The 25,176-nt window shown below is 44.6% G+C and overlaps 1 protein-coding gene across 1 annotated transcript; it reads right to left on the reverse strand.

Annotated features, from left to right (window-relative positions):
- Positions 1 to 251: 251 nt before the first annotated feature.
- Positions 252 to 24,496, reverse strand: LOC149281827 (centriolin-like). Its single transcript, XM_089498979.1, has 40 exons — positions 24,377 to 24,496; positions 23,977 to 24,107; positions 23,625 to 23,766; positions 23,168 to 23,354; positions 22,856 to 23,049; positions 19,618 to 19,737; positions 18,977 to 19,205; positions 18,468 to 18,577; positions 17,990 to 18,184; positions 15,075 to 15,228; positions 13,162 to 13,382; positions 12,586 to 12,762; positions 12,348 to 12,482; positions 11,915 to 12,060; positions 11,565 to 11,772; positions 11,070 to 11,249; positions 10,768 to 10,947; positions 10,478 to 10,594; positions 9,955 to 10,099; positions 9,525 to 9,667; positions 9,065 to 9,248; positions 8,681 to 8,982; positions 8,412 to 8,587; positions 8,012 to 8,204; positions 7,672 to 7,802; positions 7,393 to 7,533; positions 6,957 to 7,083; positions 6,508 to 6,672; positions 5,995 to 6,154; positions 5,510 to 5,625; positions 4,525 to 4,742; positions 3,922 to 4,079; positions 3,469 to 3,542; positions 3,031 to 3,219; positions 2,574 to 2,799; positions 2,108 to 2,313; positions 1,524 to 1,664; positions 1,123 to 1,401; positions 685 to 747; positions 252 to 503 (listed from the first exon to the last, which is right to left on the reverse strand). The coding sequence occupies exons 3-40, from the start codon at positions 23,742 to 23,744 to the stop codon at positions 252 to 254; spliced, it is 6,462 nt and encodes a 2,153-aa protein (XP_089355105.1). The 5' UTR covers positions 23,745 to 23,766; positions 23,977 to 24,107; positions 24,377 to 24,496.
- Between the last annotated feature and the right edge of the window lie 680 nt (positions 24,497 to 25,176).

The raw sequence follows: 25,176 nt of genomic DNA on the forward strand, positions 1-25,176 counted from the left end.
CTGAGACAATATTCCATTGGAGCCTGTAATCCTCGTTCCTGGTAAGTACCTCTAGAAGAAAGAAGAAAGGGGCAAAAAAATATTTATCTTTGATTCTAGAAATATTTGCTTATGATGAGCAAATTTGCCAGCTTGAGTTGCCCCCGGGGCAAGCATTTCATTGCAACAAAGATGTTACAGCTGTAACAAACTTCTAATAGACGCACAAACATTGCTCTTTTCCGGCCAATGTGGTTTCCCAAGTTTGTCTGCTAGGCTTGTATGTTGACACCGGATTCCTCCTGCGATTTTACCTGGCTTGGCGGGTTCGGAGCATAATCGTGAAACGCGGCTGCTGCGCCGGATGAATTGTGGGAATGGAACGGAGAGTCCGTCGATCCGTTGCTGACCAGCTCGTCCAGGGCATCGACCTGTTTCTTCAGACTGATGAGGCTGCCCTCGGTCTGCTGCCGCCCTTGGCTCAGCACGTCGGCTTGCTTGGACATCCTTTGGTGAAGTTGAGCCTACAAGCACGAGGATAACTTTAGATGATGTAGAAGGACCCCTGCATGTGAACATCAGAAGATACTGGGAACAATGACTACCCCACAATCCCCGAGGGGATCTATATGAAGCCTCTGAAGTCCAGGGAGTTTCGCCACAGGTAGAATACCCGCAAAAAGTCCACTAGATGACAAAAAGTACCTTGAGTCTGTCCTCTTGTTGCCGCAGTTTTTCTCGAAGAGCTTCTCCTCTCCAGTGCTCCTCCTAAAATGCACAGCAGCAGACAAGATGTCTGTTAAGCCTAATTCAGGCACGACCTTTGACATTTCAATCTGGGCTAAGTTAAGGATTTAATAGTCAAATACAAGATCTATAAAGTGAAGAAGTAAATTGTGTTCCTCTGCAAAACAAAAAGTATATTTAACAGACACAAGTCCCAGATCTTTCTGTGAGTGAAGCCTGGGCTAATATTCAAGCACATAATGCTTTAGAGACTGGCCAACTTCATTCAGCGAATAGGCGATGAGATCACTGCCTTGCCGATCTTTACGTTTACTCCAGAATGTTCTAATTTAGAATGCAGTCTTCCAGTATCCTGTATAGTTCTGTACCTCACTCTATGCATACACTGCCACCTACCGTAATACTTGGCTTGGTGAGGCTTATCTTGCCCCGGAGCGATGGCTTTAAGGCCTCGTTGGCTGTGAAGGGGAAGTTCTCCTTCAAGCTCTCTAGCTGAGCCCGTAGGCTTTCATTATCCTCCAGAACCCTGTCCACGTCTTCCACCAACTCCTCCTGATCAGGACGACAGAAACCCGTGAGGCTGCTTTGGATTTCCATCTTCACCTGGGCCTTCAAGGCTCGTACGGCTTCATTAACATCCTGCTGTCGCTGGTCAAGTTCCTCTTGGCTCTTGAGCTAAAAGTCAAGGTACGATGGATTGTAAGAACGTGACATTTTTCAACAAAAGATTAAGCTCTCTCACGGGTGCTCTCCCCTTTGGCCCGTAGCCGTTTAGGTAATGGTTTGGCGCGCCGTACCTGCTTCTGCAGGACTGCGTATTCTGCTTGAAGTTGCTTGAGTTCTTTCAGCAGATGTCTGGCGCGATCATGGTTGTCGTACGCCGCCTGTTCCACCGTAGTGAGCCGCTTCCACAAACTGCTTTTTGCCTCTCTTAGTTCCTGTTTTAAAAATGACACGATTGGGGAATGAATGAATGAATGAATGAGAATGTTAGAGGTGTGCGGCCAGGAACATTTCTCCTCCGCTCCCTGCCAAGGGACCAAGCCGTGAAGGGCTGTCACAGGGCTGCATGTGAGCAGCAGAAACTCCATGTATGTAAGAAAGCCAGGAGGGTAGATCACGGCGCTGCCAACTTTTCGCAGTCAATGAACTCCCCCATTTTTTATTTTATAAAAAAGTTTCTATTCACTAACACCTAGAAACTTGATCACAATATAATTGACAGCTTAAACAATGACCAACGCAAACCCCTGGGAAGTAAGTAGACCACCTGACCACTTATTTTAATGTGAATCAAATTCCTTGGGAGAGATTTTAAATTTGGTGAACGGTGCAAATCTGCAGACAGGAAGCCACGGGGGGTGTGTGAATGGGAATATACCTGGATGGTGCCCTCGTACTGGATCCTTTGGCCGTTAATGGTTTCTTTAAGCACCGAGATCCTTTTCTCGTCTTTGTCGTTCTGTGAAGTCATCTGATCCTGCAAGCGGCTCAGATCACTTTTGTAGATCTCCAGGTGCTTCTGCAGAGCCAAAATCTCATTGTTTTTCTCCTCCAGCTGCTGTTCCGTCTGGGACAGCTGGAGTCCTGGAAGCACAGATCAGTCCCCAGTTACACAATCATTCCCACTTGCTTTTTACAATATTGTAACGAATCCCCGTTTCTTGCACCAATAAATGATCCTCTATATGCTACACATATGTACAAAGAAATAAATAATGATACTGTCCCTTTAACATACTTTAAAACCCTCTGTATTACCCTCTGCCACTTCTACTGGGAGGCTGTTCCTCTCATCTACAGCCCTCTCGGTAAAGTGAAACGACCCAACACCATAAAAGACTCACGCGTGTTACCGAGCGCTTCCTGCAGTGCCAGCGACCACTTCTCCTCCTGTTGCAGTTTCAGGGCGCGTTCCTCCAGTTCCTTCACTTTCGAGGCCACCAGTTCCAGCGCGTTCCGCCGATTGGCCAGTTCCCACTCCATAGTCTGCTTGTGATCCCTCAGTTTAGCTGCCGACGCTTTTAGCTGCTCCTCCTGATGCTCCATTTCTTTCATTATTTGCTTCAGGACCTGGGAACGACACTCCGAAAATTAAAACGGGGGGGGGGGGGGGTTGGGGGTCGATACCAATCCACGCTGCTGCTGTAAATTCTGCATGAAATACCTAAACGTACACATATTCTATCAGCTGTAGACAGAGAAAGCATTAAAAGGTCTTAGGCGATAAAGAACAAACATTCTAATAACCCCAAATCCATGGGAATCTCCTATTTTCTGGTGATTAGGTTCCGCTAGTTTTACCGTCTCCTGTTTTGCGACCTCCTCCTCCTTCTGCTCGATGGCTCTCTGCATCTGCTTCAGGTGGCCTTCCTTCCTGGTCTCTTTCTCCTGGAGGAGCTTGAACCTCCCCATACTCTCCTCAATCTCCTTCTTCAGCCTGGCCTGCTCTCGGAGTAAGTCGTCTCGATTCTTGGTGCTGTTTCGGAGATCCTGAAGAAGAAACGGCATCGGTAAATCCAAGAGATAAGAAACACTCGAAAAAAAAATATCAGAATACATTTTTGGCCTTTAAAAGGTCTTTAAAAGTCCCTTTAATTATATATTAAACGGTCATGAAAAACATGGCTATTCAGATATTTTACTTTAAGGACTTTTCCCTTTCTTTGGACGGTACGGCTAGATCAAAACCCATCGCCGGTACCTTAACACGCGAACAGTTTGCAAAGTCTGAAATCTTACCTGTTCGACGACTTTCAGCTGCTCCTTGGAGTCAGTAAGTTCATCTTTTAACAAATTCAGCTCCTCTGTTTTCTCTGTAAAGGAAAAGTCTGTTAGTAATCCGGTGTTATCTCAAAAGGAAAAGGTTTTATCATGACATCACTATGCAGCCTGTTATGCAAATTAAATTGTTCTATACGTCGCCTGCCCATAAAAACATATGGATAAATCACACTGCTGCTGGATTGTGTATTACTCCAAGGTTAAAAGATGAAGAAATGAAAAAATAATCAAATTATTCGGCTGTGATGCACGAGTTCTTCAGGGAGAAAAAGAGACCTCTAAGGTCCCATGAAGCTTATGTGACGCTCCAAGATTCCATCCATGTCGGACGGTCCTACTGCTTCTAGCTTTACCAGTAACAACATCCCTGGTCCCTTCTTGTCTCAGTCCGGTGCCCCCCTCCCTGTTCACCTTGCAGTAACTGCTGTGCTGCTGCAGCTTCCTCCTTTAGGCACTGCTTCCGCTTGTTCAGCTGCTCAATATCTTTTTGCAGGTTCTTGATTTCCGCCCGCAGCTTCTCCAGGTTCGAGGCTGCCGCTCGGTTGCCGTCTTCCGAAGCGAGCAGATCTCTAGTAGAAAAACAGCAAACATTGCATTGGTACAGAATGTTCCTCCAGCGACTGAATTCAACGGAAGCCACCTAAATGTAAATTGGGGTATCTACCAATCACATGTTTGCTTTATAGTATGTAGCAAACTGCTAGGAACACAGGAACCAAAGAAATGTTCCAAACTCTCTTTTGGAATTTTTGGGCAGCGTCCTGCTGAGCTGCCCCGCTGTCCTGCCTTCAGGATTATGAACCAGTTAGATCTCCACTGACCGGCCCAGGGAGCAGTAAGAGATGACCATCCAAGACTCCTTCTTCAATGCAAAACTAGCTACCATGGTATGTCCATCGTCCTGCCCTACTTTTAACCTTGCCGGCCGCCAACCATGTCCCCCAAACAACTGTGCGCCATGTTGGGTGCCTGAAATGTTGAGGGGTATGAGTAAAGTTAGGAGGTCCATCTTACTTTTTGGCCTGGTCTAGCTTCTTCTCTAGGTCTTGCCTGCTCCTCTCCAGCTGCTCCTTCTCTCTGCTCAGGACCTCGATGTTCTGCTGCAGGGAGTGCGTCTGGCTCCGGAGAAGCTCCATTTCCCGGCTGTCTTTCTCCATCACTTGCTTTTGCCAGTCCGTGTCCCCGCGAAGCCGCTGACACGTCCGCTGCAGGTTTTCCAACTCCATCTTCCGCTGGAAGAGGAAACATCCCCACGTTAATTCATGGTGGGTCCTCACAGATAAATAGTTGCAATGCGCTTTCTCACACGAGCCGTTGTTGCAGACTTATAATACTATACTAAGCCTCTCTATTTTACATCGCCGAGGCTGGAATTAGTGTGGCAGCCTGTGGCACAGCGAACATAAGTTTCATACACAACTAAGGAATGGATGGATTCTTTACAGTGAGGGCAATAAAGGTAAAGAATCCACTGCGGATGTCTTCATCGGATGTCTTCATCGGATGTCTTCTATCATTATTGGTATCTAAGTGGCAAAATTAGAAAAATAGCTTAATTGGGTTTTTCTGCCTTCTTTAGGAACAAAAAGCAGGAAGGATGAGTAGAAGGGGGGACGTGATGGACGCAGGTCCGTGTAAATGACTATGTTACTATGAGATGGCTGCTTCCGTACACATAAGGTGGGTTTCTAATACAGCTATGTCATTGCTTATTGGTTTGTATAGCGCATTCATATTCCGCAGCGCCGTACAATGAGATTGTTTATCAGTAAACAACACTGCACAGATTTAGGGAACAAAATTGTAAAATGGAGGTTTTTGAAAAATATCAGATCCGTTTTAAAATACGAGTGACATCATCACGTCTCGGAATGGGTAAAAACGGCCCCTGATGGTGAATTAGTGCTAAAGGTCTGCTGTGCGAGGAACGTGATCTTCGTGTCTTGTGATTCACGTCCTGTGGCTTTTAACCGTTTGATGGCCGGATAGCGGCTCGTACCTCCAGCACCACGCACTGAGTCTTCTCCATCTCGTTCACTTTCTGGTTGTGCTGAAATCTTAGTCCTTCCAGCTCATTCGATTCAAACTGAATCATTTCCAACACATGTTTCAGCTCTAAGAGAAAGACACAGAATTAGCACTTTTTTCACAATAGATAATAAGCATTTACACATACATTTTTATTACAAATATATGTTTGTTTTTTAAATGTATTTATTTTAAGAGCATGAAAAGATCTGGATGGCTTCTTTTTTTTTTTTTTTAACAGGGTAAAATATATACATATAAAAAAAATTGAGAAACATTAGAAATTTGTAATTATAACGGCACTGATAGAAAAATACATTTTTAACAAAAAAACTCATTTATGAAAAACAGTAAAAGTAAGTAAAGAATCCTAAAATTACCTATAGTTCTGCACCTTTTTACAGTTATTTATTCAGCGTTGCACTGGGATAGAGCAGGAATTAGCAGAACAGGTACCTGATTTGTGTTTATGGATCTGAGATGCCACCTTCTGCAGAGTATCTTCTTCCTCGGCCACCTCCTGTTTCAGGACGGCCAGCTGCGCTCTCCTCTCGTTCAGCTGGGCGTTGAGTTCCCCCTTTTGAGCACTTAAATCCTCCAACAGGGACCTCATCTCCTAAAATTAATTTTAATATAATAAATAACTCATGGGGTCCCATGGCCAGCTTTTCCGTGGACACAAAGAGCAATTTGTTCTTCTGGCCATCTGAGGAGTCCGTAAGCCCACCCTTTAGAGTACAATCAGGGGAGCATTTAGGCCTCGGCCAAAGGTGGCCTCCTGGGTACATGGTTCCATCAGTGAGGGAGATGAGATCTTGGTTTCTCCATCACTGAGGACATTGCTCCTCATGCAGTAGAGACGGGAGGTTAAGATGGCTTCTCCCATCTCAAACACATGGCGGGACAAGTTTATTTAGCGTATGGAGACAAAAAACAGTTTAAAGAATGTAAAGCTAGTTAAGATTTTACCTTTATCTCTTGGCGTCTCTGAGACACGTCCATCTCTCCGTCCCGTAGGACCTCCTTCAGGCTGGCTTTCTTTTGGTCAATTTGATCCTGGAGAAGATGCAGCTCCTCTTCCTTCTGACCCAAAAGCCGGTCCAGGTCTGCAATCTCTTGCTGCTGAGCGGACACCTTTGGCGCATACGCATCATACATTACTACAGGCTTCCCAGCAAACAATGTACTATAACAGTATATATCAATCAAGCCAAATGCACTGCAAGCAAGTGTATAGAGCAAAAAGATTTTTACTCCAGAACTAGAATGAAGAGTAACTAATTTTCACCGGCGAACAGATGCAGCCAATACATTTTAAACATTTTGATCTATGCAAGGTGATCACAGTTCCTTCATATACAAATATTATAACAATATATTAAATAAAAATAAATAAACCACTGGCGTAATAACCTTACCTGACTGTTTACATGTTCTAGAGTGACCACCTTCTCCTGGAGGATGATTTGCGCTTCTTTTAGGGTATTTAAATGATGATCTTCCTTTCCTTCCGCCATTTGTAAGTCAGTCTGAAGTTTCTGAAGACTGAAAACAATGCGTGATATTTAGAGCTGCCGATGGTTATCATTTCAGCTGCAGTTCCTTACGCAGCCACTGGGGGCACCTGGTTCATAGGAGATCATTTTACTGGCGTAATAAACCAGGGTAGACACCGAGGGGGTTATCAGGTAACCCAACTCCTGTTATACTCCCCTCCACGTACGGTTACACTCTGCAATACTCTGCACCTGGTCTGTAATATATAAACCATTTCTCCTTTGTGGGATACTGATTCGGATCTCAAGTGGATTTTAAAAAATAACCCCATTGCCAGACCAGCGATGAGATCCTTACTTATCAGCCATGGTTTGGATTTTGCTGCTGAGAGACTGGAACTCGGCGTCCTTTGCGGACACCACCGCGGTAATGTCCTTCAGGATGTTCTCCTGCTCCGCTCGGTGCCGCTCCAGGTCTTGTGTGCTCGCCTGCAGCATCCTGAAACGCCAAGAAAATAAAAGCCGTTCTTTTTAAAATAATCCTAAATATTGGCTGCAGATTAGAACAAATTTGCTTAATTTGATAATTTCTTCCCATAAAGTCAGGCATGTCTCTGATTGGTCCTCTCCCACTCACCTTAGCTGCTGGTTAGCTTTAACAAGCTGCGTGGCGGTGTCCTGCGCTCGCCGTTCCAGCTCCTCCGCGTCGCTCTCCGTGTGGCTCAGATGCTTTCTGGCAGAGTTGTACTTCTCAATGATGTCCGAAGTCTACAGAGAGGGCAAAAAAGTAAAGGAAACTAAAGTGTGGTCCCTGCTGGTGCTGCTGACATCATCCAAGTGACATCATCACCAAGGGGCACACACCTCTAAGTCATGTAGTGCAGGGATGTAATCCCACAAGGGATGGACATCAGCAGGACATGTCCCAAAATTAAATAATCCCCGCTCCCAATGGGTCGGACGTCACGTCCGCATACCTTGGTACGCGTGTTCTTCAGTTCCGTCTCCGCTTCGGCCAGCAGGCGGTCGGCCTCTCGAAGCTCTGCCCTACGCTTTAAAAGAGTTTTCTCGATGCATTCGATCTCGTCCGCGATGTCGTCGTGGCGCTGCAAGGACTGCTCGAGCTTCAGCTCCGTGATTAAGCCGTCAAGATGCCCTTCGACAAAGTCTCTGCAAAACAGACACAGAAGAATCAAGTTCTCCATCGGGGAAAACATTACGGCGAGAGGAACAGAGTAAGAGTGTCGCCACAAACACAACGGGATTCCCGAATGGCACCGGAATCAGGGATAAGTCATATCAACTCTTAGTTGAAGAATGAAAGATGTAATAAAAACCTAATATGTCAAGATGGAGCTTTGCCGAAGTTCCACTTACTTCCGCTCGCGTTTCTGGGACGATACACGCAATTCCTCCGTTTCCTTCCAAAGTATTTCTTTTTGACGCTCGAGGTCATCGATATCCTCGAGTAACTGCTCCTTTGCTTTCTTTTCTTTGTGACGGCGAGATTTCAAATGGTCGGCGATGTCTTCGAGGCGGGTGATTTCATTTTCCTGCAAGGCGGAGACGCGTCATGAGCGAACGGTCCGACAAGAACACACGTGTATGGCATGAAGCCGCGAGAACGCGTCCGCAGCGTGACTTACTAGATTGTGATGGGTGGGCACGTTACAGTGAAGGACGCCAGCGGGGATGACCGGAACCGCAAAGTGAGCCGGGGGCGGCCCGTAAACCACTTGGGTTCCTACAGGAGGTGGCCCGTAAATGACTGTTCCAGGAGCCACCGGTCTGCTTCCACCGGGCGGAGGGGGGGCATAAATCACAGTCCCCCGAGGGGCAGGGGCACCATCTGGAAATACCGTGTAAATAACCGAGCCGGGAGGCGGCACGAAGTGACCCGGTGGCGGCACGCTACAATCGCTCTGCGTTTCACCGTCATCTCCGTCACCTGCCGAAGGAGAAAAATTGTGAATTCCGTGTAAAGGTCGTGGAGATTCCCAAAGGCGAAGTCCATCAGAGCGGGGTCTTACCTCTGCCGGTGCGCCATCTGTGCAGGCCCTGCCGGAGAGGTGTATACACCCAATGACCGGCGGCGGCCCCTTCTTTTTTGGGGTATCTCGTGTGACTGCAAGTACGTCTCGCGGGTGATGATGTCATTGGATACTGTAAACCAACCCCGGAGTCCTTCGTGCTCATGGAATCCGGCCCCGAAGTCTATAAATGATTTAAATATAATTAAACAAAGTTCAATATAAATATAACAGAACATATTAACCTTTTTGAGCAGAAGCGTGCAATTCCAGCCTCCGAAGTAACCAGATAGTTACAGCATGCTGAAAGTCCCAAAGTTCTAGTGATGTCACTATTCAGGAAATATTTTTTTTTTATTTTGCATGGGATAATATTAATACTTTTGAAAAGATTTAGGAATAGGTAACAGAAGCTCTGTTTATTAACCCCCACAAAAAAGTCTAGATAAAAGGTTCTCACGTTCGATGGAGAGGGCATGTAACACCAGTAGCCCCTTCGGCGGAATGGGTCGGCCATACTGGTGATATAGTCATTCTGGTAATCCAATGCGTGCCTGAGAGAATCAATCTCATCTAACAGTTCCTCGATCTCACCAACATTATCTGTAAAACAAGAAGGGTCGGTTATTAATTATTCTCTCTCTCCAACTAAAAGGACTTTTCAGCGTTCTTGCATATGATGCAACGTGATGATGTCACAAACAAAGAGATTAATTTAACTTTGGTTTCCGACGCTCAGATAGTTTTAAAATGTTCAAAAATATTTAATGGGCGAGAGACATGAAAAGTCCACATACAGGGACATGAAATGGGTCAGCATGATGATTGGGTTAGCCCGACGGTCAGCGTAACCCTTTTTCCAACCAATAAGGAGTGAACTAAAGCCGTACCGGCTCTGGCGTGATCCAATAGATGCTTGAGACGTTCGATTTCCTCCTTTTGTCTTTTCAATGTTTGGTTTAATTTATCGATTTCAAGCTGCTGCAGATTAGAAGTCGCGGCCCCAGCGTCTGCGCTTTGCATTTCATCTTGAAGCTGCATGGAAGGAGAACATAGAAGTCACTGAGCGCCCTACAGCGTTTCATTTATGCCAATCTGATTTGGAGCAGCAGTAAAAATAATAATTATATATATATATATATGTATTTATTAATAATTATTAAAAAAATAAATTCTATATTAATAATTAAAAAACATTAAAATACATTTTATAAATATTATTAATGGCAATATTACTAATAATGTGTAAAAACGCAGAATGCCAAAACCTCTAAACAAAAGTTACTAAGTTTTCAATATTTCTTTTGATGTTAGATTTCTAATTCTAAACAACCAATTGCTATTCAAGATCAAAATAAATAAATAAATAAATAAATAAATACAAATAAATCCAATTTGGTCAATAAGTCTTACTTGTTTTTCTCTTTCCTTAAGAAGGTTCTGCAACAAGTCAATCTCTGCTTCTGCTTTCGCGAGATCTCGAGACGCTTGTGCCGCTTGAGAGCAGAAATCCCCCGCTTCTTGCATCTCCTGTCGAGAAAGGAAAACACAAATAAAAATAAACAGATAAATAAACAAGCCTGCCGGTTACAGGACCTACAAAAAAAATAGGACGGTCGGGACTAACGCAGAAGGCTTGCGGCATCGCCAAGGGGAAATCACATCAGGGCTGCGAGGGGTCTAGAATATCTAAGGTGACCAACCTCAGTCCGTTCCTGATTTATCTTAAGCACGGCCCCGTGTAGAGACTTCAGCTGATCTTTGGCGTGGGACAGCTCGGAGGTGGCCATCTTGTCGGAAGCAGCCACTGCCCGCTTTAACTGCCTCAGCTCTTTTTCCAGATCGGACATCTGTTTCTGTGCCTGAGCATCTTCTGTCCTTCGCTGGAATAGTGGGGGGGGGGGCAAAGGATACATAAGTCTTCTTAGGAAATGTTATGAGCAACTTCTGCATAAAACCATCCGAAAACAGAGGTGGCGAGACTGGAATTATTTTATCAACCAACCTTCTCTTCCAATTCTTGCAGCTCAGCAAGCAGCTTCTCGCGCTCCTCGTCTGCCTCCACGAGCTGTTGGTCAGCCAGGCCTTGAATGTCCTCCATGTTTTTAAGTTTGCCATTGAGGCGGCGGATTTCATTCTCCAGCTGCCGCAGCTCGGCTTCATGTTGCCTTCTTTCCGTTTGCATCTACAGCGACATATAAAAGCGTTCTTTGGCGTGTACGTGATAATGTCTCATGAAAAATAAACATGGCTTCCGGAGCTACCAGCCGAGAAGAGATCCTCAACCTTTACTTGAATGAACTACAATTCGTATACGAAACAAATGGATAGATCTATGAGGTTCCAAGAGTTCCTCCATAGGGGAGCAGTTAAAAGACATCACATGAAGAAGCGTGCATGCTGCGGGAGCTGCTCACCTTTGGAGGAACAATGTACATCATGTCAGTAAAGAATGAGGTTCAGGGGTCTCATATTCTTCATTTTGGACCCTTCTTCTTACCTTAGCCTCAGCTGCCATGTTGCAGGCCCTTTTAAAATCTGCTGGCGCATCCCTTGCCTTTTCTTGCAGTGAAGAGATTTCCTCCTCTAATTTCTTCTGCCTCTCCAAGGCCTCTTTCTTCTCCTCTTGCGCCTTCGCGAGGACTCCGTTTATCTGCTTCTGCAGATCTGCCAGGCTTTGTCCTAGAACGTCCGAGGGACTGCTGGACCTGGCGCGTAATACCCGGCAGAGGAGACAGATTTAGCAGAGAAATCTTGGCTTAGACTTAAGCATTTACGATGTCACCGAAGACAAAAGATGACCGCCACTCGCTCCGTTTCCTTTTTCCAACGCCGGAGAGTAACGTTTACCTAACTTCCCCAACGCCGGTCTGTAATTTCCGCTTGAGATCGTGGACGCTGGCTTTGATCTGCTCTGGGTGAACCAGGTTATCCAGAGCGTCATCAAGCTGGGCCTGGAGGTTTTCAAGTTGCTCTTTAAGGAACTCATTATCTCCCTGCAGAATAAGATAAAAGACAATGGTGGGGAATAATCACGAGGATCCCGAGAACAGAACTTAACCCCTTAAGGAGAATTGGTTGTCCTTAAACCCGTTAAAAACAATGCATTGTGAGCCCGCACATGTATGGGCTTTATCAGGAAGGGGTTAAATTTGGCAGTTAAATGTAAATACATATATACTATGTCTTAAAAATTCAAATTTACCAAAAAGCAACCGATCTGCTTTCAGAAAGTAAGATTCCGCGTCGAGTCTTTTATCCGCGCGGCCAGCGTGACTCTTACCTTCGTTTGTTTCAACTGAGACAACAGCTTTTTGTTTTCCTTCTCCTTTTCGTCCAACAATGGAGCTTTGGTGAGCACGTTCTCCAGAGCCTGTCTATCTTTTTCGAGTTCTGCTTTCAGGGCCGAACTCTCCATCTGGGAAAACATCACGTGTTTTTATGTTTTTTGGTGAGCAGCCGTCTTTTTAAAAACGTATACTTTGGGGGGGAAAAACCCCCCAAAACCTTTGAATGCTTACATGACTGAGCCGTTTCACCCTCTCCAGTTCCTCTTTCAGCTGGTTGGCCTCCGCGTCTCTCACTTTCAGCTGGGCCTCCAGCTCTGCCTCATACTCGCTGAGGTCTCCTTGATCTTGCCGTAGAGTCGCGTTGAGTTCTTGTTGCTCTTGAAGGCTGCGCTCCAGCTGCGAGATTTCCTACAATCGCATGCAGACGCAACGCATTATTTCAGGAGACGCGTCCTTTTTCCAGCCAGACTTGTGCCAGGTAGCTAGTATTTCAGGTATGATCTGCCCACAACTAAAGTGGAGCTTATCATGCCCCCCAAAATGCCCCACTTGACCCATAAAACCACGCGCTCTAAAGGAAACCATTTTGAATGTCCTTCAATATATTATCCTATTAAATATGACACTTTTAAAATGTTTCTATCTGTTCCCCTCTAAACCACAAGGTCCCACAAGAAGAAAGGACGGCAGTCCTTGTGGACCTTCATGGTCTCCATACAACAAGTCAACGGTCGACCAGTGCAGGCTTTGGGTCAATCGAGACTCGTGCCATCATCCAAGAAGAATAACGTTCCATCAAACAATAACCTTTCTGAGATTCTCTGCATCCATGGCTACGATCTCCAGCTGTTTCTTCTCTTCTTCCAGTTCCGATAGCCGTTGAAGTAACTCCTCTCTTTCAGACTGAAGTTCTCGGCATTCTTCCTGGGCTTGCTTGGCTTGGCCTTTCACGCTCTCCAGATATTCCTGCAGCCCGGCTATTATCCCTTCTAGATCCCTCTTCAGCGCTTCGTTGGCAGCGATCTGACCTGATCAGACAGGGAATAAGCGAGGTATAGCAACAACCAAACAGGTTGTGATTAAACCCACCACAAGTTCCCATGGAATGGTTCCTCGGCAAAGGGAACTGTTGGTGGATATGCGCCTTCTACTTACTTTCTAGGTCATTGTTGTTTTGGGAAAAATAGGTCCTCGTCCCCGATCAAATAGTTACATAGTTACAAGTTTGGAAGGTCTAGAATTATGCCACCAATGGTGCCCTCACGGTGGAAAGACCTAATTCAGACTAAAAGGGCTGCTAATTATGTATAAGGCGATACATGTAAGACATGGTCTTATCCACATAGCAACCAATGGGATTGTGCAATCACCAGGACGCTTCCATTTATTTTTTCTACAGTGATATGATTACTTTATTAAAAACTTTGCACGAATATCACTTCTTACGCTTCAGCCCCATTGTACTGGCATCCCTAGAATGCTTTTATTTCCTCCAAACTTTGCCTATTGAAGTAGAAATTGATCTCTAGTCTCGCGTTGATAAATTTGGCTCCGAATCCCTTATCAGACACGCCGCGGGCTATTTGCGGCCTCTCTCTCTCTTCGGTGCATTCCATACTTTGATTTTAGAACCCTTTGGTCTTCGAACGCATGCAATACACAAAAAGAGCAGGGAGAAAGTATTTCTATATATTAAGATTTTAAGTCTAAAAATCCCCAAAAAAATTACTTGTCCCTAAAGGTTAATTATGCAGAGATAAATATATTATATATATATATATATATATATATATATATATATATTGCTGGTGGTCCCAAATACACCCAATAAAAACTGGTTAATTTTAATACATAACCTTACAATATATTTGGTCACAAAGCAATTAGAAGGTCAGCCACGAAAGACTAGCGATCGTTTCCAGATATCAAGGGTCCCACGCTGCCTTATCACTATTACATAAAGCAATAACACCGCATGCTTGTCTGGCAGTCGAGAGGTTAAAAATACGTGCATTTTCCTCCACCTTTTAGAGGAAATAACTCAGGAACTTACAGGCCTCTTTCCTGTGGATTTTTTTGCAGACAAAGCAAAAACCGATGCTTTCACAACTTTCTGAGCTAAAGCCCGGTGCTCCCGTAACGCTTAAGCGCTTAACCCCATAAGTCTATGTATTTGCTTCTATGTTACTTCTGGCAAATGAAGTGTTAAAACTGATCTATTACAAGGAGGCAATCCTCTCATCATGGTGCCCGGGGCAGGAGCCATTCTGCCCTACGGCTACCGATCCCCTGGTATCGGCACGCGGTGCTCTAATCACGGTGCCCGGGGCAGGAGAAAGCAGGGATTCTTGTAAATTAAATATCTCTATGCTTTACGCGCCGTTAGTCGGGGTTGCTGGCAATTTGTCTCGTTTGTGGTTAGAAAATTGTTTTAAAACTTAAAAAATAAAAAATAAAAATCATTAGTGTCTTCCTCTAAAGGTCCCCAAATGGAACTCACTATATATTTAAACTTAAGTCATAAAAACACAGCCAAGACAATTGGTTGGTTGCTATGGCGATAGGATCACGTACAGACTTTGTGCTAGAATTACTGTATCCAGACAATGCAACACAGAGTTCCGTACGACGGCAGGACTTGTACGTTCATGCGCGGGGGGAGCGGTGCCCTGTTGAGCTTTCCTTTAGGCGTCTTTATGCTAAATGCCGCGTCTGCTTACCCTCGGTGAGCTGCTGCTCCAGGTCCTTGATCTCCTCCGTCTCTTTCGTTATCCGGGAGAGCATCTCGTCCAGCCGAGCCTCGAGCTCCCGGTACTGCCGGGTCATCATGTCCAGCTGCTGCTCCTTGCCGGCCTTCTGCGCCTTCACATGGGTCTGGAAGAAGAAACGGCGTCTTAGGGACACAGACCTACCAAGAGGGCAATCCAGCTAAGGGGGGGTTAATTATTAATCGCACAAATCCGAGTCAATAAAAAGGCTTTATTACAATGCGTAGACACACAGGTGTCCATATTTACATTGTTTAATGGACGGGGGGGGGGGAGCGTGTGCAAATGTCATTTATTTGACATCGGAATATCATAATTGTGTGTCTGATGAGGTCATAAATCATGCAGACGTGTTATTTCCTGCACAAAAAAAGAAAAGAGAAAGACTATGCAGATAAATTATTGTACAGAGCTGTAAAAGTGGACTTGTCACTTGGATCACTGCAGCGGTTGCTATGACAACAGCATCACCTTCCAAACTTTGCACCAGAATCTGTTTTTACACTTAACCCTTGTTATTTACAAAGCATTTGAGAGGAGTGTTCGGCCGTATTTATAAAGAGCCATGCAAAGTTCTAAATGTGGAGCAATCGCCATGGAAACCAGTAACCTTAAACCACTTAAGTGCGAAAGTGGGAAGAGCAGGTTAGATAACGGCGAGTAATTTGGATGTATCGTCCCTCCGAACACCTGCTGATTCATGGTCCCTTAACAGCAACACTCAACCGGGACTCAAAGAGTTAAATCAACCACAAATTAAAAGGGGCCGGTTTAGAGCCAACGCACCATGCGGCCCACCCGAGCCCCCTGCAGCTTACAAATCAGGTTTTACCACAACCCCCATAACTCTCAGCCAGCCCACAACTTACTAAAGGCTATCTTGGAATTGTTTGCAGTTTAACATCAAAAGTACCCCAGGTGCAGACAGACAGGATGCACGGCAAGTCATCTCTGCACACCTGCAACCCCCATAACTCTCAGCCAGAACACAACGGTTGGCAATTTAACAGCCCGACAAGCGCCCCACGTCCAGACAGACAGACACGATGCAACACAAATAGTCCCTACATACACATACTCTTTCAGCATCTACATATATGACATATTATGACTTAATAACTGAATATCTGTACTGGAAAGAAGTGCTGCGGAAATTATTGGTGGTCTATAAATAAAATAATAAATAATGATAATAAAAAATATTATTAATAAACATATAACCCACTAACTGAACCTTTGCAACAATCATAATAGACGATGATGAAAGCACTCACAACTTTGTTGCCTTCGGCAGGGGACGGGATCAGATCCCCTCCCTCTTAACCGACCGAGAAGTATACCGAAGAGTCACTTGCAGAGTAACGAGTGCCCCCTCGCCTGCCGTGGACTCATCGGGAAGGGGACGCTGTGAATGCAGCTCTTTGTCAGCCTCCGGAGGTAGAGGAAGCCGACGACGGGCTGCGGGGCTCAGCCTCCCCCCCGGCTCTAACTCCCCTGCTGGTTTGAAATCACAACACAGGAAGCAAAGCCCTGCGTCCAATCAGACGCAAGCTCCTTCGCCGACAGCCTCCCCTGCCGGAGGCTGGGGTCTTGCAAAGAGAACTTCTCTTGTCTTGCAACATGTTGCAGCGATGCTGTCAGCTGAGCAGATCGCTTGGCAGATGGCCCGCATTTCATAACGGCGTTACTTCTAAAAGCAGGCGTTCTAAACGCCGCCGACGGATACATTTACCCCGCTTCGGGGCAATTCAGATAATTGCACCTCTGGAGACCTCATCAAGCAGGAAGACGATCGCTTTCCAAACTCATTACGTTCGCTGTTGGTAAACAGTATGATGCAAGATTTCCTTTAGAGACTACGGCGGCCATCGAGTCACTCGGTCCAAGATATTCTAACGGTTCTGTATAAATACCCCTCCTATATCAGAGGAAGGCACAGGGTCAGCAGCAGCAACTTAACGTCTACAACCCGGGGCACACAACTATGTGGCAGGGGCAGCGTTATTCATTTGCCCCCAGGGCTTCTTTTTCATACTTCACATACCCCTACCCAGTTTTCTATAATGCGCAGAGGGATAGAGATGTCCAGAGGGCCACCTGACTGGTGATCTAGCTAATAGAAAGCCGTATCCTACACATAAGGGTGTATTCACTAAGCTAGGAGTATGAAAGCGAATCAAACATTTTCACTTACTGATGTCACCGCGCATGTGCAAAACACATGAGCTTCTCCTGCAGGAAGGGCTATGTTCGTATAATGGATAGGTAACGAAGGGGAGATTTTGGAAAAGTAATGTTATACGCAGGGCCAGCACGGCCCGTCCTGTGCCGTCCTGTGGAAGTAGATCCCCTTTATAATGTAACATAACGTGCCTGAGAATGCCTGCAATAATCTGGTGTTCATTTTGTTGTTGTACAAGTTAAACCAACGCCTTTAAGTCCTCCCCGGTGGGACTAATTGATGCCGTGGCAATAGCCATAACTGCCACTAGAGGGCACACGAGCGCAGAGAATGGGGCTAGTGAATCGCACCCTCCCAGAGTTGCCGCTGTTTGTTCCCCTTGTTAGAGATAACAGGCGGCGTGATATTTGATTAAAAAATATACAATTATTTGGGGACTCAGAATAATAGAAACAGGGCCGTAACTTCCATGGGGCAAGAGGGGCAGCTGCTCCAGCTGCCGGGTGGCACATTTAAGCCACCCGGCAGCAACGTCTCTGCCCCTCCAGGAGTTGATCTGCTCATCTCTAGAAGGGACCTGCGATCCGGCCCCAGGTGCCAAGGGCCCTCGTTATGGCTCGGAATAGAAGCCCTCCAAGGCGGTGTTCTACGCCATAAGTCACATGTTTGGGGGTCTAAAACTCACATGTCTGGGGTCCTGTGGATTGAGGGAATCCAGATATTTTTGAAGGTCTTCGATCTCCTTCTGCTTCTTGTCCATCTCTCGCCTCTGCCGCTCCATCTGGTTCTCCAGCTCCTGCGCCTCCTGTCTCAGCTGATTTAAGAGCTGGATTTTGCTGCCCAATTGTTGGCGAAGTTTTTCCTTTTCTGCTTCGGAAATCTTTACAAAGGAAAACAATTAAGTAAATATCCTTCGTTCTATGGTCGAAATAAAGAACACCAAATAATGGGAATAGCCACCAATCGCAATCACCTAGTTCACCAAGTACAGAAACCTAGAACCGGCCAGCAGATCGGCCCCATCCGGCCCCCGTCTAGTCTGCCCGTTTCTCCCGCTGTAAAGACTCAGACCTTAATCAGTCGTTGGTCTCGTCTTAGATTCGGGAGCCGTATGCCTATCCCGCGCATGTTTAAATCCCCTCGCCGTATCGGCCTCTACGCACCTTTTTCTGAGCGATGGCGTCTTCCAAATTTTTCAGTTCTTCGGTTGCCTTTAAAATCTGTTCCTCTGCGTTCATTATCTGTTGACGGAGTTCTGTTAGTCTCGTTTGCGCTGTCAAAAAAGAACACAGGGGTGTGAGTGGATATCTTCATAACGATGTTAGAAGCAGGTGGTCTTCGTATGAGCTGGTGAACGGACCCCACCGAATTCCCTGCAAGACGGCGTGTAAAGCTTCAGTGCACTCATCGCCAAACCGATAGCACAATGAAGGATTTTAGGATGATCTGTGCCAGAGGAGGCATTGGCCACCGTGGGGGAGCTGCCATTCACAAGGTGAGTGAGTTTCGCCCGTGAGTCCTGCTTTAGGTCAGGTGTAGGGCATTACTGACCGTGCGTAACGCTGCAGTACAACACCATACACGGTGTAGATGGAGCTGGAAGGACAGAAGTCCACAGACCTTCTCCATGTTCACGGTAGATCACCATGTGCAAAGATTACAATGAGATTACCCGCCGAGATGTTTTTCTCCTTGTCGTCCAGATCTACGTCGAGAGTCGTGTGGATTCGCGCTCTGATTTGCTCGTTTCTGATCTGGTCGTCTCCGTCCAATTCCATCTTCCCCGTCTGCAGCTGCCGCGCATGGTCTGCGATGAAACCTTCTTGCGCGTATAGATTTCTCTTGTACCTGGCCTTCCCGATGTAAGGGCTTTCTCCCGGAGCATCCTCGGCCTCAACGTTCTGAAAACCCACAAAGAAAAATACTTATTCCTTAACCGCTTACAGCCTTTTTACGCTTAGAGGAAAGGTGAGACACCCCCTGCGCGCACTCAAAGAGATCTTATCACCACTGAAACCAACCGCAGGTTCCTGCTCACTGGACCATACCATTGTCTCCTATGTTGATCTCCTCTGTTGATAATGTCCCCTTTCATACCAAAATCAGTTACTGACAAGATCCCTTTAAATTATTTTTCATCAAAATATTAACTCAGCTCAACAGCAGATCCCATTTAATTACAATTTCAAACACAAGACGGAAAGGGCTCTGGAGAGGTGGGTTATCGGTATCGGTACTGTTTGAGGAGCCGGACGGAACATAAGGTTAATCGATAACCCGTCTGCCCTTTGTTTTTGGCTCTCAAGAGATTACCTCGGGAGACGTGTAGCCCATTGGTTCAAATTTGGCGTCGATCTTATAGAAAGCCAGTTCTTGTTCCAGTTCGTACTGCTTCTGACACGCGCGGGTCAACTCCAAGGTCTTCTGCTTCAGCTGAAAGATGATACAATAAGGCACAACCTCAGACTCTGGATATACACGGCACTGTTACATATCCCGTGTTTGTTGGAAGGGATGTTGGGAACGACCGAGCGTGGCCAATGGGCTTATCGAGCAAACACACACACATACACGGCAAAGACGCAACTTACAACACGTCACGAAAGGACGGGCACAACCTCACGGAATTTTGAAGCCAGTTACGAAGTATCTCACGCTGCCCATTGTATCGGATGTAAAATTCCATCGAAAAGGAAAATACATGAACTTGAACGAGACTTTCTGACGTTGAGTACAGGTAGACCTTTACCATCTACAGTACTTCTGGCAGATTAACCAGTGCTCATGCGCAGACCTTCTAAAGGATTACAATAAAACATCCTGAATTCCTAAGATTTGGCCAAACCTGCATTAAACGTTAAACCTCTCATGGCTTTATCTTGACAAACCATTAAACACAGGGATTGGTTCTTTCTCTATATAATATTTGATCTAAACATTGTCCAGGGTACAGATCACCAAGCTCATGGTGGGCTTGTGCACAGTGCAGCGTACATACTCAAGTGTTTACTACTGTATGGAAACGCTAAGATGACACCGAGGACCGGTCAAGGTTTGAGTCTCGACATTGGGGGACAGACAGACCAACTAGATGGGCCGATGTAAATGCATTATCATTTCTTGAGTGCCTTTGAGGGGTCTGGAGCACATCACTCGTCTCAAAGTTCCAGGGTTAATATTTTCCTGGCACGTAAGGGTCCAGCACAGAGCACACTGTACCTGACACAAAGGACGCTGAGGTGCTCCAAGCAGGTGTTCATTGCAAGGCTAATGGGGAGAAACGTTACAGGACACAAAGCGATCATGAGTTCAAAGCAGCCGAGACCTCATGCAAATAATAAAAAAAAAAAAAATACACAAATCGCCATGCAGTAATGTCGGAACAAAAACGTTTCACGACACGTATCATGCCACCAACGTGTACGAGGGATGGGGATCTAGGGTGACTACCTTTAGATAGGAGCACGGGCTCAGTAGGAAAGAAGCGGTGCCACAGCAACACCATGACAGATGCTAAAAAGGAGGAAGGAACGGTCAAGAAAAGGAAAAAGAAAAGGTCTATATAAGTTAGATGTTTAAGGAAAATTATTCCTTTTTCTCTATATTTTAAAAAGTAAAAATTAAACGTGCTGGTTGATTTCTGGATCGGGGGGAGGGGGAAGATATTGTGTGGCGCACTCCATTTCCTTAGTAGGAAACAATGCAGGATAAGGCAGAGATCCAGCAGGAAGTATGCCGTGCGCTAAAAAAGAGCTTCCCCCGGATAGCTAAAAGGAAAAAAATATATATATAAATATAGTTTGAACAATATGTATTTGGGCTTGGAGGGTCTTGTAACCAAAATGTTTTTTCAACTAAAGACAAACCGATTTCATCTTAATTATCATGGAAACGGCACATTTATGCCACAATTTAGAGAATGTATTTTTATGGTCGTTCTGATCAGCTAGGCTGCAATCGGGGAAAAAAGACACATTGAATGTAAAACATACATTAATATGTACACCCGCTTTGACAGCACATGAGCCCTGAATCCTGTATAAATGATTTACAAAGAGTGAACATTCCCTATGGTACTGTCCACGATACGTAGATTAATCGCGAACAAAGATTAGCAATAGATCTGACGAAGCCTGTAGCCTAACACAGGAAGACTGCTGTTCTTCTATCAATTAGCACAGTGATCCCTCCGAATATTATGAGGACAGCCTTTGTGTCTTTACTGCCCTGCTCACCCCGTGAACGGTGCCAATTATCATGCATTGCAGCTGCAGGGAGGACGCTCATCAGTATACATCACATGCGCAAACCACGCAAAGGCGACATCGTTTCTCCAACACAAAAACAAGTTTGTTTTTGTCGTGGGAATTAATACGATTCGCAACGAAAAAGAATAGAATCTTCAGCAACTCGGAGACCTCCATGATGTGAAATTCCACCATTTAACTGGGGTTTCTTAACACCACTGCGTTTTACTGCCCGGTATTATCAGCTGGGGAGACCTGGCATGGGTTTCCCTTGTTGTGATGCTGCAATCTAACCAATACAGAAGCCGGGAGGAGAATTTCACTATAGAAGGTTAATAGTAGAACATGGTTTCTCCTATATTGTGTATTTTGAGGGGTATTTTTGCCAAGCATACCCTATGCGTGGGTAGGATATAAAGCATGCTTCTTTTCCACCTTTCCTTCTAAGCAGAGAGAACTAAAAAGGGTCTAAGCATTCAGCAAGCACCGTCACCAAAATATATCCCAAACTGGAAAATCATTTGGTAAAAGCGAACAAAAAAATACATGCAGTTTGAAAAAAAAAATAATAATAAAAAAAAATATATATATAAAAAATCAGATATGTTAATTAGAGATGCACAAAATCCAAGTGTTTCAATGTCAAACTAAATAGAAACTCATTTTTCTGCAAATAAGTGTCTCCCTGTTCCACAGAGGAGAATATGGCAAATTATCTAGGAGAGGTTATAACCGATACTTTTAGACGAAAAAAAAAAAAAAAAAAAAAAAAGATTTAGTGCATTCCTTTGTTCTATAAAACAAACGTATAACAGGAATACATCATCACACCAAGCTGAAGCCTACTTTTGATGTTTCGAAGCAAAATCCGCTGTAAACGTCACAATAGAACAAAGCAAAGAAAAACAGTTACTGGTTATAGATACGTATATAGAAACATCAAGACATGAAACCGTGTCTATCCTTATTTAGGCTAATAAAAACAACCATTTCGTTAGTTTCCATGGTAATATCTGCACACAAAGAACTCTTACCCAACATTATTCCAGTTTTCTCTGGGTGAATATAACCTGTTATGTCAAAGTGGTTCATCATGGACTTTATGAACAGGATTCTGAGTATCGTTGAGTATTTTACTTAAATTCGACTGTTTTCGTCCAAAAGATACTTACAAAGGAACATATTCTAGGTACCTTAACAAAAAAGGACTTAACCATATGGCTTAAGACCGCCTAGAGGACAGGGTGTTCTTGTTGTCCATCATAAAACTTTGTCTGGTGCGGGACCCACCGCGGGACACTTACGATTTCATTCTTGGTCTCCACCTCCCTCTCAAGCTCCTTGTAGTTCTTCTTGTGTTGCAGGGCCTGCTGTTTGAGCGAGCTGTTCGTCTCGCCCTGGTTCTGGAGCTCGTCAACCACTTTTGCCTTCTGGTTTTGAAGTTCTTGAATCTCGCGCATCTTTTTCTCCAACTCGCTCTCCAGTTTTTCTACCTCTTCTAAAAAGGAAAGAAGGATACAAGGTGGCATCTCGGCACGCTTTTCAAAAAGAGACGCAAGTTGCATGATCGAGAACGATCATTCTATTGTAACGTTGACCGATCTCCCGCGAGTTACCTATGTTGAAACGGTCATGAGCCTCTTGTCTTTCCTGGTTTGTCACCGGCTGTCCGTCCAACGAATCCAAAGCCCGTAGGTGGAAAATGGTGTAGAGCCGATAGTGAGGAAGGTTTGAAATGGGATTATCAGCCAAAAAGAGTGAAGCCAAGTCTTTCAAAGGCTTTAACCGAGACACATCCTGAAGCTGAAGATATAGAAGAAGAAAAAAAAAAGTACATAATCTTAATTAAAAAAATGTTGAAATGCGGTGTCCTCTTTGAAGTCATCCCCATATGCAAATAAAAGAAGACAATTCCTCTATATGGACAGATCGAGTATTTCAATTCATTTTAACCCCATTGTTCTCCAGGTCTGTATCTTGCTAATTCTGCAAGCACAATGTATATACATTACTATTTAGATCCAATACGGTGGTTCCCAACGCCGCTTGGGAGATGAGATCACGGTGACTTACGGAGAAGATCTTATTCTGTTTCAGATTTAAGACGCTGAGAGATCGGAGCTTCTTCCCGACCCACACGGGAATGTGTTCGATGTCGTTTCCAGCCAAGTTTAATTTCTGTAAATGCTGCATATGCTCCAAGCCTTCAATTTTGCTGTAAACGGGTTAAAACAAGATTAAAAAAAAAAAAAAATATTACGAGGAGAAGACAACACCCCAGGCCTACTTGGCCCGCTACATTACCCAATATGTACGACCAGTATGCGTCTACAGGTTTGGGGGGCATTGGATGGTCCGTTCCCCCTTACCTTCAAAGGCACTTCAAAAAAGTTTTTCAATCCGAGCCGCAATAACACCGGCGTACCTGATTTTGTTGTGAGATAAGTTGAGTTCTCTCAGTCGCGTCTGTTTTTCCAGTTTCTCGATTTTCTCAATAAGATTGTAGCCGAGATTTAGAATTTCAAGCCGTTCACATTTTCCAAGGTTTTCTATAAACTAAACAAAAAAAAAAAAAAAAAAAAAGGACATAGATAACAAAGGTTTAGCATCACATCTTGACATTTCTACTATAGACTGGAGTTGTATATTTTTTGTGCTCTACTCCCCAGTTCAGGCTTTTTGCCCCCATTTTTGGGGATCTGAGACACTCTCTGGCACGTAACGTCAAAATTAATTTGCTTTTCCCTAAAATATTTGCTAAAAATAATAAAGAACGTAATTGTTCACAAAAGAACTATAACCCTAATGTATGGCAATACACCAACCTTAAATTTTTTGCCCCCTTCTTTAGACAGAGAAAGGTTCAAAGAGGTCACAAAGGCCAAGTTTTCCTGCTTCGTCTGCTTTTGTATGAGGGGTTCTGTGATGTAACGAACCCCCGACTCGTTATCTTTTTGCATTAATGAGAGAAAGAAAAGAAATGTAAGCAAAATGCATGCAGAATCATTAAAATAACAGAGTTCTTGGAAATAATTGAAATTAATAAGCGTTATCTTAAGTAAATAATGTGGAATTCACTTGCTTATAATATTGAATCCGTTTCAGATTTGAAGACAATAGCAAAAAACTCCAAAAGAAACAAATAAAATATATATATATTTTTTTGTTCATTACTTTTATCTCCGTCGATATCTGGAACGTCGCTTTCTTCAGTCACATCCAGGCGACGATCTTTCGGTCCTCTCGCTGCGTAAGATGGAGCGGCTTTGGCTTTGTTGGAGGAGGATGATGATGGTGACTTCATGGTGGGACTGGACGATGAAGGCGATGGACCCTTGTTGGCTCTTGGTTGAGAGCCTTTCTTCATTGCAAAAGCCACACAAGACTAATCATGTACTGAAAATAATACAATGACATCAAGTGATATAGGGTTGCATAGAGCTAATTTTATGGAGTTGAAAAGAATTTAGAGGGGGGGGGGCTTATACATGCCGATAATACTATCGTATTTGCTCAATTGGTTCCCCCAGGAAAAAAAAGAATCTGAAAATTAAAAGTCTGGATTTAAGGATACAACAGAACACCGAGCATCTCCCATGTGACTGCCCCGCACGACCCTTTAAAT

The sequence above is a fragment of the Sceloporus occidentalis genome, unplaced genomic scaffold (genome assembly GCF_023333645.1).
Source record: "Sceloporus occidentalis isolate IW3139 unplaced genomic scaffold, rSceOcc1.0.p SCAF_127, whole genome shotgun sequence".
NCBI lineage: Eukaryota > Metazoa > Chordata > Lepidosauria > Squamata > Phrynosomatidae > Sceloporus > Sceloporus occidentalis.